This window comes from Plectropomus leopardus, chromosome 4 (genome assembly GCF_026936395.1).
Source record: "Plectropomus leopardus strain MGB_pleo_1.0 chromosome 4, ASM2693639v1, whole genome shotgun sequence".
In the NCBI taxonomy this organism is placed as follows: Eukaryota; Metazoa; Chordata; class Actinopteri; order Perciformes; family Serranidae; genus Plectropomus; species Plectropomus leopardus.
Genome location: NC_142179.1, coordinates 462,501 through 482,500, shown reverse-complemented (window position 1 = coordinate 482,500; position 20,000 = coordinate 462,501). Strand labels below are relative to the sequence as shown.

The following is a 20,000-nucleotide window of genomic DNA, read 5'->3' as shown; positions in this document are numbered from 1 at the left end:
TGTCCTGCCTGTCTGCTCTGTCCTCTCCGCTCTGTCTGTCTGAATTAACCCTTTAAAACACCAAAGTCACAAAACAACACAAACTGAGTGAGTGACTGAAGCAGCAGTAAACCAGCAGCTCCTGTGTTCAGAGAGCTAAAATCCCTGAGTGAAAAAAGAAGAGCAGTCGGCTGAAAATGTCTGAATGAAACATCAAACCCTCTGATTTTCCCCTTATCTTTCCTCTTAAAGGTCAACCATGAATAACGTGCAGGTTTAAGGGTTTTTTTACCCCTTACCTAAGGGGTGGTAAACTTGCGTACATGCTTCTCGGAGTATTGGACTTTATGAGGTTTCTAAAATTTCAGAACATTTGTCTGATTTTTTTAGCACATTTCTGGGATTTTGGATGTTTGTAGGATTTTAGGACCTTCTTAGAATTTTAGGACATTTCTAGGATTTACCTCTCATTACTGCTACTGAACTCTGTGTCCTCTGCTCTCTGTGAGTCTCATTTCATCCTCCACAAACAAAGTTTAGAGACAAAACAGCAGAGAGACGTCTGTATGGACTGAGTGTTCATTCAAAGACCAGACTCTGACTCATTTTATGACGTCCTTAGAGAATTTTAGGACATTTCTAGGATTTACCTTCTCGTTACTGCTACGTCTCGCATGCTAAGCGAATGCTCTGCAACTTGAGCTAATTTAAGTGCGTGAGAACTGGACACCGAAATATTTATTTACTTACAAGGAGAGGAAACAAAGAGAGAAGGAGACAACAGAGGAGACAAGGAGAGAAGGAGACAACAGAGGAAACAAGGAGAGAAGGAGACAACAGAGGAAACAAGGAGAGAGGGAGACATCAGAGGAGACAAGGAGAGAAAACGGAGAGGATGACACCACAGAGGAGAGGAGGCAAGGAGAGAAGGAGAGGAAAAACAAGAGGAGAGGAGGAGACAACAGAGGATAGAAAACAAGGAAACAAGGAAAAAAGTAGACAACAAAGGAGAGGTGACCAAGACAGAAGAAGAGGAGAAACAGAAGAGAAGACAAAGAGAAGAGTAAAAAGACGAGGACACAACAGAGGAGAGGAGACAAGGAGCCGACAAGGAGAACAGGAAAAAGTCACAAGGAGGGGAATTAGCTCAAATGGTAGAGCGCTCGCTTAGCATGCGAGAGGTAGCGGGATCGATGCCCGCATTCTCCAGACACTTTTAACCCTTTCCTCTCTGCGCCGTCTGACAGCAGAGACTCAAACATGCGGTCTGAGTTCACTCTGATGGATCCGAACAGCTGATGACGCCGTTAGGAGGTTAATGTGGTTCTGTGACGTGATGTCGACGCGTGTCGAACGCGGAGAGACTCGATGCAGCAGCTGAACGGAAAGTTACGGCTCAGAGTTTGTTTCTGTTGCTTTACCGTCACGCCTGCTGAGATCGTTATTTACTTTTTAACAGCTTTAAAGAGGAAGAAGGTTTCTCTGTTTTCCCGTTCAGAGCTCTGTAATGCGGCGAGCTGCGAACACGTGCTGTTTTCACACGTTGACTGCAGCTCAGATACCAGCTGCTTTGATAGTTTCAGTCATGATTTGACACGGTGACGTGAAATATTCAGAGTTAAATGAAACCTGCGACGAGGATGGGATTCGAACCCACGCGTGCAGAGCACAATGGATTAGCAGTCCATCGCCTTAACCACTCGGCCACCTCGTCTGAGAAAAAGTGTATTAAAGGTGAGTTTCGAGAGTGGTTGCATGAAAAGCGAACACGGTGGGCAGTTACGCAGCTCCGGTTTGAGCGAGGAGCGTACGGGGGAGAATCACGCGATCATCACGTCAGAGACCAGCTTGGACGTCGGCCTCACTGATGGATTAGCAGTCCATCGCCTTAACCACTCGGCCGCCTCGTCTGTGAAAACGTATTTTTAGGGTGAATTTACAGTCTGGTTCCATGAAACACGAACATGTCGACCCTCACTCAGCTCCGGTTGCAGTGTGATGAGCGAAGAGTTCACAGGGGAAGAAACGCTTGATTATCACGTCAGAGATCCCAGCGTCGATGTCCACATTCCCCAAAACTTTTTTAAAAATTTGTCGCAAATTTAATTCTGAGTGGCATTGAAAAGAGCCCTGTGTACAAACTGCTGCTGAGGAAAAAAACTAAAAAGTAACTTAACTCAAAATGAACTGAGAGCTTTAAAAATCACTTGTCTTCAGCTGCAGGAGCAAAAAATGAACTAAAAAACTAAAAAGTAACGAACTTAACTAAAATAGTCTTAATCACTTATCCTCAGCTGTAGGACCCTGTGTACAAACTGCTGCTGAGGAAAAAAAACCCATGAAGAGTTCTGCAAAAATTTAGAGGGGGGACACAGACTGATAAAAAGGGGACACCTTCACAAGATTAAAAAAGGAAGACGTTAGATTTGCTGGAGGCAGCTGAGGGAGCAGCTGCAGACCCGTGAGAGCGCCTCCTGTCGGAGGATCACGGGATCAACATCCACAGCTTCAGTCCGGGTTTCTGCAGACTCTGTGCTCTGACTGTTGTGTTATCGTGTGTGTGTGTGTGTGTGTGTGTGTGCGCGCGCGCGCAGATGAGGCCGAGCTCCTGCAGACGGAGCAGCTGGCAGCAGAAATCCCCGAGACTGAACAAACCAAAACACACAAACAGGTAACACACATGTCAATTTATCCAACAGTGTGTGATCATTTTCAGAAGTGTGTGTGTGTGTGTGTGTGTGTGTGTGTGTGTGTGTTTAAATCAATCATCAGCTATAAAAACTAGAGATTATATGTAAATGTCTGCGATAAGATCCAACCTGAAATCATGATATTTTCTTTTACCTGATACTCTGATAAATAATGACATATATTTAAGTCTTTTCATTAAAAACACGTAACTGTTTTACGGCGTCTTTTTAAGACACGTTAAACTGCAAATGAAGACAGTTAAAAGTTCTCTGTGCAGGTTTTGACCTTCGGTAGTGAGAATAAACCTCATTCTTTTATTGAGTGTGTCCCCAAATGATTTGTCTTGTCCTCAGACATGAGGACGAGCTGGAAGATTCCTGTTTATTGTCTGCAAAGACGTCAGCGACGCCGAGCACAACGAAGTTACGAGTTTAAAATCACAGAAAAAAGACACAGTGTGACAGAGAGAGAGACGTTTCTGAATAAATGTGCACAAAAACTGAGTCAGCAGAAAGTTCCTGGACGCACAGGTACGAAGGGGGACAGTTGTTCTGGTCATGAGCCAATGCAGCGCCGGCCGACACAACACAGGCCTTTAAACCTCGAGTTGGTTTTCTGAGTCTGATATTTTCACACTTTTAAACATCAACACGACGTCACGTTGCGTCAGTCACGTTTGCAAACTGACATTTTCAAGTTTTGGGAGCAGGTTTGATTTTGTGCATTTTATGGCGTTTGAGTTGTTTGACCAAGAATCGGGGAAGAAAATGTGGCGTCAGGTGGATGATGATGAGGAGGACTGAATACAGACAGAGAGACAGTGTGGAGACAGGAGGAGGACAGCTATTTAGCCAGAGGGACAAATACAAGACACGTCAACAGAGAGACAACCGCCTGTGAGGATGACCCTTTACATTTTCTAATTTTGCTATTTTTTTTCAAAGAATTAAATAATAAAATGCATCTGAGTGGGTGTGCACAGTTTCAATGTTTTTTTTTTTTTTTTTTGACGATTAAAAAAGTTGGTTCAAAACAAAGTCAGCGCTAAAGTCTGTTTAATTAAAGAAAACTCTACGTGATTTTTCAAAAACCAGAAAAACGTTGTTTGTGAAGCTCCTTTCAGTCCCGAGTTGTCTCTGAATCTACTTTCTCTTCCCCTCAGCAGGACGCGCTGTTTCCTCTCCTCAGCAGACTGTCCGTCCTCGAGCAGCTGAGAGACGAAGCTGATGAGACACGGAGACAGATGGACAGACAGACAGATGAGAGCAGGAAGACTGAGACAGAGACGGAAGAGCTGGAGACACAACTGCTGACGCTGGACACCTCAGACCCTCAACAGGTGAGTTCTTATTACAGTTCTGTCCATCAGACAGTCTGTCCCCCTGCTTTCCCTCTGCTGTCCCCCTGCTGTCCCCCTGCTGTCCCCCTTATACAAATGTTCTGAAATTTTAGAAACCTCAAGAAGTCCAATAATTAATATAAAATCTGAGAAACATGTACGCATATTTACCACCCCTCAGGTAAGGGGTAAAAAACCCTTGAACCTGCACATTATTCATGGTTGACCTTTAAGAGGAAAGATAAGGGGAAAGTCAGAGGGTTTGATGTTTGATTCAGACATTTTCAGCCGACTGCTCTTCTTTTCACTCCACAGGGGAATTAGCTCAAATGGTAGAGCGCTCGCTTAGCATGCGAGAGGTAGCGGGATCGATGCCCGCATTCTCCAGAGGACTTTTAACCCTTTCCTCTCTGCGCCGTCTGACAGCAGAGACTCAAACATGCGGTCTCAGTTCACTCTGATCGATCCGAGCTTCGGGTTTGGAAGCTTTGTTTTTCTTTAAAAATCACCAAAAAACGGCCCCATTTATCGCAGCAAGAGACTGTAAAAACAGAAATTATTGTTGGATTTTTAAATTTCCGCTGGTCCTTGAAAACATCATGTTACTATATAAGTTTGTGAAGCAAAATTCCATGATTTTCAAAAACTTTCAGGGCATATTCAGTTTTCTGAAACTTTTCCAGGCCTGGAAAAGAATTGCAAATGTAATGAGCAGTTTATTTCTGACTGTATGAGTCTTAAATAAGTCGCTGTCATCAGACTGTGGCGCCGTGTCTCTGCGTCCTGAGCTGTCAGGACTCAGTGAGGCCGACGTCCAAGCTGGTCTCTGACGTGATGATCGCGTGATTCTCCCCCGTACGCTCCTCGCTCAAACCGGAGCTGCGTAACTGCCCACCGTGTTCGCTTTTCATGCAACCACTCTCGAAACTCACCTTTGATACACTTTTTCTCAGACGAGGTGGCCGAGTGGTTAAGGCGATGGACTGCTAATCCATTGTGCTCTGCACGCGTGGGTTCGAATCCCATCCTCGTCGCAGGTTTCATTTAACTCTGAATATTTCACATCACCGTGTCAAATCATGACTGAAACTATCAAAGCAGCTGGTATCTGAGCTGCAGTCAACGTGTGAAAACAGCACGTGTTCGCAGCTCGCCGCGTTACAGAGCTCTGAACGGGAAAACAGAGAAACCTTCTTCCTCTTTAAAGCTGTTAAAAAGTAAATAACGATCTCAGCAGGCGTGACGGTAAAGCAACAGAAACAAACTCTGAGCCGTAACTTTCCGTTCAGCTGCTGCATCGAGTCTCTCCGCGTTCGACACGCGTCGACATCACGTCACAGAACCACATTAACCTCCTAACGGCGTCATCAGCTGTTCGGATCCATCAGAGTGAACTCAGACCGCATGTTTGAGTCTCTGCTGTCAGACGGCGCAGAGAGGAAAGGGTTAAAAGTGTCTGGAGAATGCGGGCATCGATCCCGCTACCTCTCGCATGCTAAGCGAGCGCTCTACCATTTGAGCTAATTCCCCTGTGGAGTACAAAGAAGAGCAGTCGGCACAAACTCTGTGTGGTGATCCTTTATCCTTTATTTATTTAATATTTTCAGACGTCCTTTTTATATTTATCTGAACGTTGCTCATTACTGTGAAGATTTTCATGACACTCCTCGGTACAGACGTTAACACGTCCTGCAGCCGAGGTTTGAATCCTGCAGTCAGTGTTTGAGTCCTGCACTCAGTATCTGAATCCTGCAGTCAGTGTTTGAATCCTGCAGTCAGTATCTGAATCCTGCAGTCAGTGTTTGAATCCTGCAGTCAGTATCTGAATCCTGCAGTCAGTGTTTGAATCCTGCAGTCAGTGTTTGAATCCTGCAGTCAGTATCTGAATCCTGCAGTCAGTGTTTGAATCCTGCACTCAGTATCTGAATCCTGCAGTCAGCGTTTGAGTCCTGCAGTCAGTGTTTGAGGCGTCAGCAGCTTGTCTCCTCAGCTTCACGTTATCGTCCCTCTGAGGGATCAGTGTTGAGGTGCTGTTAGTGTCAGAGCAGCTGCAGGATCGACAGGTTGTTGTCGTCTCTTTAAGAGCCCAGACCCCGCCCCCCTCTGTTTTACTTCACTCCCGTTGGACAGAAGCTGAGCTGTCGCCCTGCAGCTCTGCGCTCTGATTGGCTGGCAGACAGATTTCCTGTGTTGATTCAAAGAGGAGGAGAAGTTTGTACCGGAGAGAAGGACAGAGAGGCGGAGGAGGAAATGTTTGTGAGAGCAGAGAGGAGGAGGTGATGTTGGTTACTGTGAGCTGATAGAGTTAGAGAGGAGGAGGGGGAGGAGGACGTGGAGTTACCCAGCAGCCCCGTGTGGTCCCCGGGGAGGAGGTCTGAGTGAGTACTGATTCGTCTCTGTGTCTGATCTCAAACATGAAATCCTCTCATGGTGTCTCTGAGCGTGCTGTGGTTGGACACTGATGTCCCAGAGGACACTGAGGAGCCGCTCTCTGCTGTAAAACATGAAAACTGTGGACACCTGAGGGAGTTTTTCACCATGTTAGTGTCCTCCATGTCCTCCTGTTTGTTCTCCACTGTGGTCCAGACTGAGCTGAGGTGTGCCTCGTGTTCAGTGAGTCTTTCGTCCTGAGTCGGAGCGTCTGCGGGTCCCTGAAGGGACAGGTCAGGTCCATTAACGTGGGGCTGTTTGAGCCGCCGTGAATTATTGTGTCAGAGCCACTAAAACTGGACTTTTAAAATCCTTACCAACCTTCCTCTAATAATAGAAATTTTTAAAAATAATCCCTATTCATTTTTCTTTAAAATTCGCCAAATATATTTAAAGAAATGGCACAACTTTTTTTTTTTTTTTAAGAAAACCTGCTTTTGAAGGCAGTCTGTAGTGCAAAATACTTTTTGCTTCACCTCAACCAGCTGATAATATTCATCAACATGCTCGCCCATTTGAAATCAGACTTCAGGGAATCTCTGGAAGTCCGACTAACGCGCCCACATCGTGCGACAGGAAGTGGATTTCCTCCGTCATGTCGGACTTTAACCAGACTCGGGTTACATCCCAGTATCCCTCCTCGACTCCTCGACCCCTCCGTCCTCTATCCTCGATCGCTCGACCCGGAAACCGATAAAGACAGGAGGACGTTGAACATTGAAAGAGTTTTTAGCCACCTAAAAAGATCAGTTGAAGCTGTAAGCGTTATTGAGCCGTTGCTTTGTCTTCCTGTCAGAAAGTGATTTGCAGGTGTGAAATGAAACATGTACACCGCTCTCTCTGAAGCAGACTCCTGAGACAAAACAGGGATTTTAGCTCTCTGAACACAGGAGCTGCTGGTTTACTGCTGCTTCAGTCACTCACTCAGTTTGTGTTGTTTTGTGACTTTGGTGTTTTAAAGGGTTAATTCAGACAGACAGAGCGGAGAGGACACAGCAGACAGGCAGGACAGGGTCAAAGTTCAAATTGTCAGCAGAGCTTCAGTTTAGTGTCACAGGGGAATTAGCTCAAATGGTAGAGCGCTCGCTTAGCATGCGAGAGGTAGCGGGATTGATGCCCGCATTCTCCAGAGGACTTTTAACCCTTTCCTCTCTGCGCCGTCTGACAGCAGAGACTCAAACATGCGGTCTGAGTTCACTCTGATGGATCCGAACAGCTGATAAACGAGCTCGTTGTTAATCCTCTGAGACAAATCAGCTAATCAACATGTTGAACCTGAGCAGCAGGAAAACTGTCAGTCACACTTCGGTGTCCCGGAGCGTCTGTCCCCCTCGTCACTGCGCTGTGTCCCCATCTGTTGGCCTTTTTTTCCATCCAGCACTTTCAATCAGAAACCTTACTAGAACCACTCTAAAATCCTAGAAATGTCCTGAAATCCTCGAAACACACACGGGGCCGATGTGACGACTGTTTTTTTTGGCCTCCAGGCAACACATGGTAGGTCCCTGGTTTAAGGGTTAAAAAACCCTTAAACCATGCTCATTATCCATTAACAGCCTTAAAGAGGAACACATTAACGCGTGACTCCGCCCACGTTCTCCGCAAATATCTGATCTGTCGTATCGTTTCTCTCTCTGACTTCACGTCTGAACCTCAGTCAGATATTTTGACAGCAGCGGTGATTTACGGCCGAACGGCCGAGAAACTCCAGCGGGTCGAGTAACGCATTGACGCTCTGTGTCAGAGAGGAAAGGGTTAAAAGTGTCTGGAGAATGCGGGCATCAATCCCACTACCTCTCACATGCTAAGCGAGCACTCTACCATTTGAGCTAATTCCCCTCCTTGTGACTTTTTCCTGTTCTCCTTGTCGGCTCCTTGTCTCCTCTCCTCTGTTGTGTCCTCGTCTTTTTACTCTTCTCTTTGTCTTCTCTTCTGTTTCTCCTCCCCTTGTCTTCTCTCCTTCTTCTGTCTTTGTCTCCTCTCCTCTGTTGTCTACTTTTTTCCTTGTTTCCTTGTTTCCTTGTTTTGTTTCCTCTCCTCCTTCTCCTCTCCTTGTCTCCTGTCCTCTGTTGTCTCCTCCTCTCCTCTTGTTTTTCCTCTCCTTCTCTCCTTGTCTCCTCTCCTTTGTTGTCTCATCCTCTCAGTTTTCTCTCCTTGTCTCCTCTGTTGTCTCCTTCTCTCCTTGCCTCCTCTCCTTGTCTCCTCTCCTCTGTTGTCTCCTTCTCCTCCTGTGTTACTGTCTCTCTGTCTGTCTCTCTGTCTCTCAGCCCCCTGTGACTGTCTGTCTCTCTGTCTCTGAGCCCTGACCGTCTTTCTCTCTGTCTGTCTCTCTGTGTATCAGGCCCGTGTGTCCGTCCGTCTGTCCCGCTGGAGACGTCTGTTAGACACAATGAGTGGGAGACAGATCGAGCTGGAGGGTCGCCTCGACGACATGCTGTCTCGCATTGCCATGGAGACGCAGGAGATCAAAGAGCTGGAGCAGCAGCTGACGGACGGTGAGCTGACCGCCGACCAATCACAGAGGCTGGCACAAAACGGAGCCGTCTGATTGGCTGTCGGAGTAAAGTTAAAAAAAAAAAAAAAATGAAACTCCTGTCCTCCTCACCTCCTCCTTCTGTTGTTTCCTCCTTTTCTCCTTCTCTCTTCTCTTCTCTCCTTCTTTTGTTTCCTCTGTCTCCTTTTCTTGTATCCTCTTGTCCTTTCCTTCTCCTCCTCACCTCCTCCTTTTTTTCTTGTGTCTCCTCCTCTTTTGTTATTTCCTCTCCTCCTAAAAATGAAATCGCTTCAGAGTTTCAATTTAACAAAATAATCTATAATTTTTTTAAAGAAAAAGTACAAATAATTAAACAATTGTAGAAAAATGTGCATGTTCTCTTTAAAAGGTTTTTTCTCCTCGTCCTGCGGCAGGTCAGATTTTGGTGAATGAGTCTCTTCAGAGGGACCTGGAGGACATCATCTCTGGACTTCAGGAGTACCTGAGAGGACTCAGACAGCAGGTACTTACTGGACCTCAGACCCATCCAGTACAGGTCCACTTTTACCCTGTACCCGTCTTTTAAAAACCCGTATGTATGTGCCGACTTAGCATTTGGTGAAAGGGCGGAAAGATGCTCCCTGACCGGGAATTGAACCCGCCGCGTGATTAATGCAGAAACTTTTGGAGAAATCAAGCCTTTGTTTCAGTTTGTTTCAACCTTAAACTGGTACTTTTACTTTTTAGCTATCATAATGTCATACAGTTGTATTTATACTTTATGGTTTTATTTTGTGAGGCAGAAACGGTAAATATTAGATTTTTAAAATAATTTTAAAATTTATTTTAATGTGATTGATGTGGGGGAAACCTGAGCACCAGGAGAAAAAAAACCCAAAATTATGAATAAATTATCCCCAAACAGTCACATGAAAGTTCAAAATGTCCAATTTGAATGTTTTGTACATTTATTTGAACATTCATGTGATTTATATTTTTGGGGATAATTTATTTAAAAAAAGAAATGATGTGGTTGAAGTGTGGGAACCTGAGCACCAGGAGAAAACCCACAAAAAATCAGATTAAATTATCCAGTTTGCCAAAAGTGAATATTATAGGGAATGTGGGGGGAGACGGTGCCTGGGAAGTGCAACACAAAATTACAAAGTGTGAAACACTTTTCCAAAGCTTGTCTTCGGTAACGTGTTAATCACTCAGTCTTGTGTTGGCGGGGGGCGAAGTATGGGGGGAAGCAGATGTAAATAGGGAGTGTTTGATGAAGGACGTAGCAGGCTTTAAAGGGGGGGGCAGAAGGATTTGACCAGTCTGGGTTTAAGGGCGGGGGGGCGAGGATGAGTCGTCCAGCCTCCTCCTCCTCCTTCTCCTCCTCCTCCTCCTGACTGTCGCTGACACTTCTTTGCCGTCTTCTCCTCTTCTGCTTGCTTCTTGATTTCTTTCTCACGCTTTTTGTCCTTCGTGTTTTGCAGCTCCGCCTGCCTGTCATCTGTCGGCGTGTACGGAAGAACAAAAAGCGTCTCTTGTTTTTGTTGGGCGTCAGACAGATGTCTTCCCTTTGGTCCTTCTCCTTCTGTAGCTGTGTTTCTTTTGCCTCAAAGTGCTCGAGTTTCCCAACTGTGTCATCGCTGAACTCCTTCAGTTCTGCGTACTTCCCATTGTCTTTCGTCTTGGCGAGGCTCATCATTTTTTGGGCCAGCTCCTCTGCAGTGTCTTTGGGTTTTTTAAAGAGCTCGTCATTGTCTCTGCTGAGATCCAGTAATTTAGGGTTCAGTTGGTGGATCTACAATTCTACAATTCTACAATTTCATTTAGCAGACGCTTTTATCCAAAGCGACGTACAACACAAGCAAGAATTTAGACTTAAGGAAAAAACCCAAAAAGTGCTTCAGGTGTGATTGGTCACAGGTATTGCCGTCTAGTGGCAGAAGAAGTGCCGCACAGCCCCCCCCCCCCCAAAGTAATAACCAGTAGTGATCTCAGCATCTGAGATTCAACAATCTAAGTATCACTACTTACGATGACAGTCAACATACAACATCACACAACTTTGTCAGTGCTAGATAATCATTAGGTGCTGGGTTTAGACCTTCTGACTTAATTTACCCCAAAGGGCAAAGAGGAGAAGAGTCGGGTTAAGTGCCGAGGTGTTCTCGGAACAAATGAGTTTTCAGTTGTCTCTTTAAAGTAGAAAGGGACTCAGCAGATCGCACAGAGTTTGGAAGTTTGTTCCACCATTTGGGAACAACAGAAGAGAAGAGTCTGGCTAGAGATTTAGAGCCGTGCTGGGCTGGAAGCACCGGGCGTCTTTCGCATGCAGAGCGTAGTGGGCGAGAAGGAGAGTAGACCTGGATCGGGGATTCCAGGTAGGCTGGAGCAGTTCTTGTGATTGTTTTGAAGCCAAGAGAAGTGCTTTGAATTTGATCCTGGCTGCCACTGGAAGCCAGTGAAGAGAAATTAGCAGCGGGGTGACATGTGCTGTTTTGGGCTGGTTGAAGACCAGACGTGCTGCTGCATTCTGGATCATCTGAAGAGGTTTGAATGAGCATGCAGGGAGGCCTGCCAGAAGAGAGTTGTAGCAGTCAATGCGTGAGATCACGAGAGCCTGAACCAGAAGCTGTGTGGCCTGTTGGGTCAGGAAGGGTCTGATCTTCCTGATGTTGTAGAGGGCATAACGGCAGGACCGAGAAACTGAGGCCACATGAACCTTAAAGGTCAGCTGGTCATCGATCATGACACCCAGGTTTCTGGCTGAGTTTGTGGGCACAAGTAGGCTCGAGTCAAGTTGGACACTGATCCGAGGCTGAACAGATGGACAAGCTGGAAAGACCATGAGTTCGGTCTTAGACAGATTTAGCTGAAGGTGGCCTTCCTTCATCCATGTGGAGATATCAGCCAGACACGCTGATATCCGAGCTGAGACCGTTCTGTCATCAGGTGGAAAGGAGAGGAAGAGCTGAGTGTCATCAGCATAGCAGTGGTAGGAGAAACCGTGGGAGCGGATCACTGCACCGAGGGAGGTGGTGTACAGAGAGAAGAGTAGGGGACCAAGCACCGACCCCTGAGGAACCCCTGTCGATAGGCCATGTGACCTAGACACCTCTCCTCGCCATGACACTCTGAAGGATCTGCCTGTGAGGTAGGACTTGAACCACAATAGGACAGAACCTGAGATGCTGAGCTCAGAGAGTGTGGAGAGGAGGATTTGATGGTTCACCGTGTCCAGGTCCAGCAGCAGTAGGACAGAGGATTGACCAGCAGCTCGAGCCAGTCTCAGTGACTCAGTGACTGACAGGAGTGCAGTCTCAGTGGAGTGGTCACACCTGAAGCCAGACTGAAAGGAGTCGAGTAGGTTGTTGTTCCACAAGTGTTCAGAGACCTGGTTAAATACTGCCCGCTCCAGTATTTTCGACAGAAATGGTAGAAGTGAGACTGGCCTGTAGTTTTCAACCTGGGCGGGGTTGAGATTAGGCTTTTTGAGCAGTGGGGTGACACGGGCTTGCTTAAAAGTAGCAGGAAAAGTGCCAGTTTTTAGGGAGGAATTGACAATGTGTGTGACTGCAGGTTTGATCGTGGGCAGGATGGTCTGCAGGATGCGGGTGGGTATTGGATCGAGAGGACATGTTGTAGGTTTTGAGCTCAGAAGAAGTCTGGAGACCTCATCCTCGGTCAGAGGAGTGAAAGAGCAGAGTGAAGCAGCAGTAGTGGGTTTGAGCTGACTGGGCCGGTCAGGCTCAGAGAACTGGTTGCTGATTGCAGCCACCTTTTCAGTGAAAAAGGAGGAAAACATGTCTGGAGTCAGTGTAGGGGAAGGCTGAGCAGCTGGAGGAGAAAGCAAGGAGTTAAACACCATAAACAGTTTTCTGGAGTCAGTAGCAGCACAGATCTTGTTCTGATAGAAGGCTTTCTTAGCGGACTGCAAGGAAGAGGTAAAGGAAGCAAGTTTCTGTTTGTATGAGGACAAATCAGTGGGTTCTTGGATTTACGCCACTTTCTTTCTGCTGCCCTGAGTCCAGTTCTTTGTTCTCTCAGAGCTTCAGAGAGCCATGGACTTGGTTGTTTTTTCTTGGCTGGTTTGGACACCAGGGGGCAGAGTTTGTCCAGAGAGGATGCCAGAGAGGAACAGAGTGTTTCTGTAGCCTCATTAACAGAAAGTGAGGAGAAGTGTGAGTGGTCAGGCATGGCAGAGCTCACCTCATCAGACAGCTGTGCTGCTGTGAGGGACTTATGGTTTCTGCGGAGGGAAATTGTCTGAGTGGGTGTCTGCAATTACGGAAAGGCAGCTGCAAATTTTACCAAGAAATGGTCTGACAGGTGTAGAGGGGTAACTGTCACATCTGCTATGGAGCAGTTACGAGTCAGCACCAAGTCAAGGACTTTACCAGCTTTGTGGGTGGGAGGAGAAGGAGCTAGTACAAGTGCAGAGGAGGAGAGGAGTGCCAGAAAGTTGTTTGCCAGAGTACTGTCAATGTGAATGTTCATGTCTCCCATGACAATCAGTGGTGTGCCATCATCAGGGATGTCAGAGAGTAACATGTCCATTTCAGAGACAAAGCCATCCAGATTACCCCCTGGTGGGCGGTACACAACCAGAATATATGCTTTGACGGGAGCAGTGACGGGATTTGATGGGATCTGCCTCTCCAGCTGGTTCACAGTATCCCTGTTCTCCATCTGCTGCGTTTCTTAGCTTTGTGTTTTCTCAGCAAGAGTCTTTCTGAATGTCTCGTCCGGTTTCTTTTCCTTCTCCTCCATCGCTCTCAATTTTGCCTCATTATCAGCCGGGCTTTTCTTGAATTTTTCCTCAGCAGCGGTATATTCAGCCTGCCAGGCATCTTCGCTCTGTAGGAGAGCAGCTTCCTTGCTGATCAGCCCCTTTTTGCTCTCTTTTAGTTTGTTAGAGAGTGTACATCCGTTTCCTGCCTGAGATTCAGGATTTCGGAGTCTCTCTTGCTCAGCTCCTTTTGGATCTTGGAGAGATAAATATACCATTATCTGATAATCACGTAAATATTAAAACCGACAGCACCGCTGTCGTTATACCGCCAACTAGCTGCTGTTGCTAAAAAGCTAAGCTACTATGAAATGAGAAAAACACTACAATAATGATTTTTGTGATTTTAAAAGGGCCTTCGTCGACATGCAGTCAGTGCCTGGGTCCTAATTATCCATAACACACTCCTATTAAGAGTTATATAAAGACTGTTACTGGTTTAACTGGGAATGTGTGTGTGTGTGTGTGTGTGTGTTTGTGTGTGTGTGTGTGTCAGGCCCATGGTTTGCAGCAGCAGGTCCACAGTCTGCAGGCTGAGAATCAGAATCTGCAGCACCACCTACAGGACACTCAAATACACTGCAGACAGCTGGAGGACGCAGCCAGGACACACAGACAGGTCAGTCAGGACGCCTGTCCCATTTCACTGTTTGTACGTCCTTCGGTCCTCTACTCGCCTCCTGTCTTTGTCTCCTTATGTTTGTCCCGCCAGTCATGACAAAAACTGGAAAAGTAAAGGAAATCGCAAATAGCATTTTCCAGACCTGGAAAAATATTTGGAAAACTAAAGCCTGAAAGTTTCTGGAAAAGTGCTGGAATTTTGTTTCATAAACCTGTATAATAATGCATGATGTATTCGAGGACTGTTATTCTCTCTGTTTTCGCAGTTTCTGGCTGTGATAATCTGTATCATTTTTGGTGATTTTGAAGGAAAACATGCCTTCCAGAACTGCAAAAAATGTTTCAAGAAAGAAAATTTGCCAAAATATTTTCTCCTAAAATTGCCAGAAATTTAAAATGAAAATGCCATATTTTAATTGCCCCAAAATTTATGAAAAAGACAGACTTTTTAAAAAGAGGCATTGTTTCATAATGTAAGAGTTGTATGCCCTCCCCAAAGCCAATGCCAAAATGTTTTCTTTAAAAATCTCCCAAGATTTTTTAAATTAAAAAAAAATGCAAAATGTTTTCTTGACAAAATCACCCAAAAAATTAAAATAGAAAGACAAACAAAGAGGTTTGTCAGTTTTCTGCCCCTCCCCTGAGCCAGCGCCACGTGTTCTCTAAAAATTTCCAAAAATGAATAAAGAAAACAAATCAGTCAAAATGTTTTCTTAAAAAAAAAAAAAAACCAAGTGTCATGGTTTTGGGTTTTGGTTACATTGTGAACTTTTTTGGGGTTTTTCTTTGTGTTTCTTGTGTCATTCAGAGTGTTATTTAAAGCAAGAGTGACACTTTAGGACATCACAGGTGCCCATAAAGGACAGACCCGTGTGTCCTCTCTCATCGCTCCTCCGGCGGATTTTCGCTCCTGGAGATGCAGTCAGGAGTTTGGTTGTCCCTCAAGAGATCAAATTCGGAAGAGCATTTAGACGAGATGAGGGGGCACAAAATCAACGCTGTTGTTTGATGACTCCCTGGTTAATGTGTCCGTCTGTCCTCAGGACATGTCCGTCCAGCAGGAGGAGGTGTCTGTCCTGAGGTCGGAGGCCGAGACTCTGAGGGACAGACAGGAGGAGCTGGAGGCGGAGCTCCAGCAGCTGAGGGAGGAGCTAACCGGTCAGATCAAACAAAACGAGGTAACTCGTGACCCAAAAGTCTCTACAGAGCGTCTCTGCAGAGTCTCTGTGACGTGCCGTCTTTACAGAACCAAAGGACAGTGGCATCATGTGATTTTAGACAGCATGCCGGCGTCACAGAAACTTAAGAGGTTTAACACAACAGCGTGGGCCTTTAGTGTGACATGTGACATACATGTCAGCAGCTGTTTGTAAACAAAAATGTCACATGTCAATAGGCTCAGCAGCTTCTGGACCTCTTTGGTTTCACGATATATGATTTGTTTTTTCTTTAGAAAATTAGTTGAATTTTAAAGAAAACATTTTTGGCTTTTTTTTTTTCATTTAAAATTATGCGGTTTCTTTTTAATTGTAAACTATCTTTTCCACAAAAATGTTTTTTACAGTTTTTTCTACATTTTTTTGTACGTTTTTTTTTACTATTTTCTTCAAAAATTTTGGCATTTCTTTTTCTTTAGAAATGGCAAAGTATATCTTCTTAAAAACATTTTCGGCATTTTTGTTTCCCTTTAAGTTTTTGGGGTAATTTTTAAAGAAAACAGTAAAATGTTTTGTCAGAAATTGTAAAAAAAAAAAAATATATTGTTGTTCTTTCAAACAATCCTCTCTTTGTGGACGTTTAGGGATGCTGTTCTTCTTTGAGTTAGCTGCTAACAGCTGCTTTTTAATGTCCCGCGGGGGGTCGCACACTGAACACACACCATCAAACCGTCCTGTCCCTGGTCCCGACCTGCCGGCTGTCCCTTTTACGCATCCATTGGCGCTGTTACTGCCCTCAGTGCCACCTTAAAGGCGAGACAACTCTGTCCTCCACAGTGAGGTGTCAGACCTTCATGCAATCAATACTGAGTGTGTGTGTGTGTGTGTGTGTGTGTGTGTGTGTGTGTGTGTGTGTGTGTGTGTGCGTGCGTGCGCGCGCGCGCGTGCGTGCGTGTGCGTGTGACGCCTTTCAGGCCGCTGCACACAAAGAGAAACAGAGGAGAGAGATTGAAGCGTCTCGTCTACAGTCGACCATCGACACACTGCAGGTCAGTGCACGCGGGCACACACACGCACGCACGCTTGCATGCACACACACACACACACACACACACACACACACACACACACTAAAAGTTCCCCAAAAACTCTCCAGGTGATTGAAACTCGTTTCGTGTCCGTCTGTTTGCAGGATGAAAAATCTTCTCTTCAGGAAGTCGTCCAGAAACTCGAGGTCCAACTGGATCTGACTAAAGCCCGGTTCCAACAGACCAGGACCCAGTTTAAAGCCAGCAGGACCCAGGTGGAGCAGAGCAGAGTTAAACTGGACCAGATGATAGCTGCCCTGTTGGACCCTCAGGAGATTCAGAGTGGACCAGAGGAGCTGGATCAGGACCAGCACAGGTACCAGCACTGCAGTGCTACTGTAACACAAAGAGCTTCACACAATAAAACCAGAAGTCCCCGATTAAAGCACTGCAATAAGAGCAGTCGTTAAAAAGGAGAAGTGAGGAAGAGCTACCATCAGATGAGACCTAAATAATGATAGTGCAGACTGTGTGTCAGAAGTGTAGATTTATCCTGTAACTGTAGCTTTCACACATGTCAGCAGCATCTTCTGTCTCGAGGTTCACGGAAACGTTTCACTTTGTGCACGGAGCTGCAGACGTTTAATCCGCTCTGCGTGCGTGGCGCCGCGGCGTGATTACTGCTGACCGTGAATCGTGAGAAATGGAAGTGAGACTGTGAAAACCAACCCGACAAGGATGGGATTCGAACCCACGCGTGCAGAGCACAATGGATTAGCAGTCCATCGCCTTAACCACTCGGCCACCTCGTCTCAGGTCATGGAGGTGTGCACGGGTAATATTAGCTGATATTTGATGGAGATGGATATGAAATCGTATTACCGGATGAAAGCTCGGATCTCCTCCACGTGAAGGAGCAGCGGCTCTCCTCCGAGCTCCCTCTTGATGTCTGAGCTGCTCCTCTCTGAGCCTGAGGAGCTCAGACTTCCTGCCGTTCACGGGTCAGCGGCTCTTGCGTGAAACGTTAAAATGTTCCAGAGTGTAATCTTTTGAAAACGCCACGCCGTCTGACACCGTGGAATCGCAATGGTCCTGTGAGAACGGCGACATCACTGCACGCATCACGTTTCACACGAACAGCCACGGCGAGCGGGAGGACGGCAACGACAACGATGCCGCTGACTCTGCTGAGGTTGTTAACGCTGTCGCTTTTCATGCGTTCGCCAACATCTTGTTTGTTTAAAGTCAGCGCTGTGTAGAGGAGCACCTTCATGTGCAGGCGTGTGGTCTTCTTCTATGGTGTGTCATTACAGAGTTACACTGCCAGCTACTGGCCTGGCGCGCAAACTGCAGCCTTTGTGGTGTTTTTATGAACCGTGAACACGAGGATCAACACAGAATTTTTAAAAACGCCATGGAAAGACTTTTCTGTTTTCAGTCGGGCCGTTCTCCAAGATCTCATCCTGTCAGTCACCATCCAGAGCTCAGGACCGCTGAGGGTCCGCGCAGAGACGGACCAGGAAATCCAGAGCTTTGTCCTCTGGTTAAGATCCCTCTGAACCGCCTCAGTCTGGTGCAGCACCTGCACCACTGCTGACGCCAAACTGCTGCCGCCTGACCATCATCTGACGCTCCGCCTGACCATCATCTGAAGCTCCGCCTGACCATCATCTGACGCTCCGCCTGACCATCATCTGACGCTCCGCCTGACCATCATCTGACGCTCCGCCTGACCATCATCTGAAGCTCCGCCTGACCATCATCTGAAGCTCCGCCTGCCGCCCAGCCTGATGCATGGTCTGACGTTCTGCCTGACGCTCACAGAAAACACGACCCCGACATACCTGAACTGTTGGAGCAGGAACTTCCTCCAACCCAGAGGGGACTGTGTTTCAGAGCCGTGTCAGCCTCTCACACAGACTGTCAGAGTTAGTCAGAGGTTTTTCTCTTCCTGTTGGTTTTCTTGTTTTCTTTGGCAAAATGCAGATGATGCCGCTCACTCTATGCTCACGAGCAGAGAGGACAGAGCAGAGAGGACAGAGCAGAGAGACAGAGGACAGAGCAGAGAGGACAGAGCAGAGAAGACAGAGGACAGAGCAGAGAGGACAGAGCAGAGAGACAGAGGACAGAGCAGAGAGGACAGAGCAGAGAGGACGAGGACAGAGCAGAGAGGACAGAGCAGAGAGGACAGAGGACAGAGCAGAGAGACAGAGGACAGAGCAGAGAGGACAGAGCAGAGAGACAGAGGACAGAGCAGAGAGGACAGAGCAGAGAAGACAGAGGACAGAGCAGAGAGACAGAGGACAGAGCAGAGAAGACAGAGGACAGAGCAGAGAGACAGAGCAGAGAGGACAGAGGACATAGGAGAGAGCAGAGAAGACAGAGGACAGAGCAGAGAGGACAGAGCAGAGAGGACAGAGCAGAGAGACAGAGGACAGAGCAGAGAAGACAGAGGACAGAGCAGAGAGACAGAGGACAGAGCAGAGAAGACAGAGGACAGAGCAGAGAAGACAGAGCAGAGAGGACAGAGGACATAGGACACAGCAAAAATGGTAGAGCGCTCGCTTAGCATGCGAGAGGTAGCGGGATTGATGCCCGCATTCTCCAGAGGACTTTTAACCCTTTCCTCTCTGCGCCGTCTGACAGCAGAGACTCAAACATGCGGTCTGAGTTCACTCTGAATCAGAATCAGAATCAGAATGCTCTTTATTGTCATTATACAGTGTATAACGAGATTGGAGAGCTTCTCCATTCCTTCAGTGCAAAGTACAAAAGCTTTTTACAGAATGATGGATCCGAACAGCTGATGACGCCGTTAGGAGGTTAATGTGGTTCTGTGATGTCGACGCGTGTTGAATATGACACGCAGTATGACGGACAAAAACAGACACGAGTATCAATAAATGAAAAATAAAACAATAAAGACACGCCTAAATATATATATATAAAAACATTTATGGAAAAATCAAAGTTGCTAATTAATCGGGGTATTTCTGCCGTGTTGAGGTTTTATTTTGAGGAATGTCATAATGAGTCTGCTGATGAGTCTGTAACCTCAGACTCTCTCTGTCAGAAAGGCTCGTCACAGAGCTGTCAGAGGACAAGAGCTCCGACGGAGACGCACAGTCGTGTCTGTCGTCTCACGCTCAGCCTCAGACGTCACATCTGCGCTCTGTGCTTTGTGTGAAGGACAGCCAGACGTGTCCGTTACGTAAAGAGCCGTCAGATTTGGATCACGGTGCTGCAGGGTCCATCAGGCCTCGTTGGCGCAGTAGGCAGCGCGTCAGTCTCATAATCTGAAGGTCGTGAGTTCGAGCCTCACACGGGGCAGTTTTTATGTTACGTAACAGTCTAAATTATCTGCAGTCAGACACTCGGCTCTGCTGGCAGGCTGCTCTCACTGCTGATAACGTCGCGTCACACAGTGAACCTCCTCAGTGCCTCCCCGCTGCTCAGAGGCGGAGCCCGCACACCGTACGCAGGAAACTAATTT

The 20,000-nt window shown here is 46.7% G+C and overlaps 1 protein-coding gene and 7 non-coding genes across 16 annotated transcripts in view; 5 read left to right on the top strand and 3 right to left on the bottom strand.

The window, feature by feature from the left end:
* The window catches only part of cntrl (centriolin), a 98,333-nt gene that overhangs the window by 16,664 nt on the left and 61,669 nt on the right, over positions 1-20,000 (top strand). For 8 of the 9 annotated variants that reach the window (XM_088076098.1, XM_088076091.1, XM_088076095.1 and 5 more), the window contains 8 exons: positions 2,574-2,650; positions 3,833-4,009; positions 8,781-8,934; positions 9,347-9,435; positions 14,198-14,320; positions 15,366-15,500; positions 16,454-16,528; positions 16,672-16,883. In XM_088076098.1, the coding sequence (XP_087932224.1) occupies positions 2,574-2,650; positions 3,833-4,009; positions 8,781-8,934; positions 9,347-9,435; positions 14,198-14,320; positions 15,366-15,500; positions 16,454-16,528; positions 16,672-16,883 (1,042 nt within the window). The remainder of the gene's footprint in view (positions 1-2,573; positions 2,651-3,832; positions 4,010-8,780; positions 8,935-9,346; positions 9,436-14,197; positions 14,321-15,365; positions 15,501-16,453; positions 16,529-16,671; positions 16,884-20,000) is intronic. The other variant, XM_088076094.1, reaches the window with a different exon arrangement.
* trnaa-agc (transfer RNA alanine (anticodon AGC)) lies at positions 1,116-1,188 on the top strand. Its single transcript has one exon. It is a non-coding gene; the product is annotated as a tRNA-Ala (tRNA).
* On the bottom strand, positions 1,612-1,693 carry trnas-gcu (transfer RNA serine (anticodon GCU)). The gene has a single exon. It is a non-coding gene; the product is annotated as a tRNA-Ser (tRNA).
* trnaa-agc (transfer RNA alanine (anticodon AGC)) lies at positions 4,324-4,396 on the top strand. Its single transcript has one exon. It is a non-coding gene; the product is annotated as a tRNA-Ala (tRNA).
* Positions 4,962-5,043, top strand: trnas-gcu (transfer RNA serine (anticodon GCU)). The gene has a single exon. It is a non-coding gene; the product is annotated as a tRNA-Ser (tRNA).
* On the bottom strand, positions 5,467-5,539 carry trnaa-agc (transfer RNA alanine (anticodon AGC)). The gene has a single exon. It is a non-coding gene; the product is annotated as a tRNA-Ala (tRNA).
* On the bottom strand, positions 17,238-17,319 carry trnas-gcu (transfer RNA serine (anticodon GCU)). Its single transcript has one exon. It is a non-coding gene; the product is annotated as a tRNA-Ser (tRNA).
* Positions 19,765-19,837, top strand: trnam-cau (transfer RNA methionine (anticodon CAU)). The gene has a single exon. It is a non-coding gene; the product is annotated as a tRNA-Met (tRNA).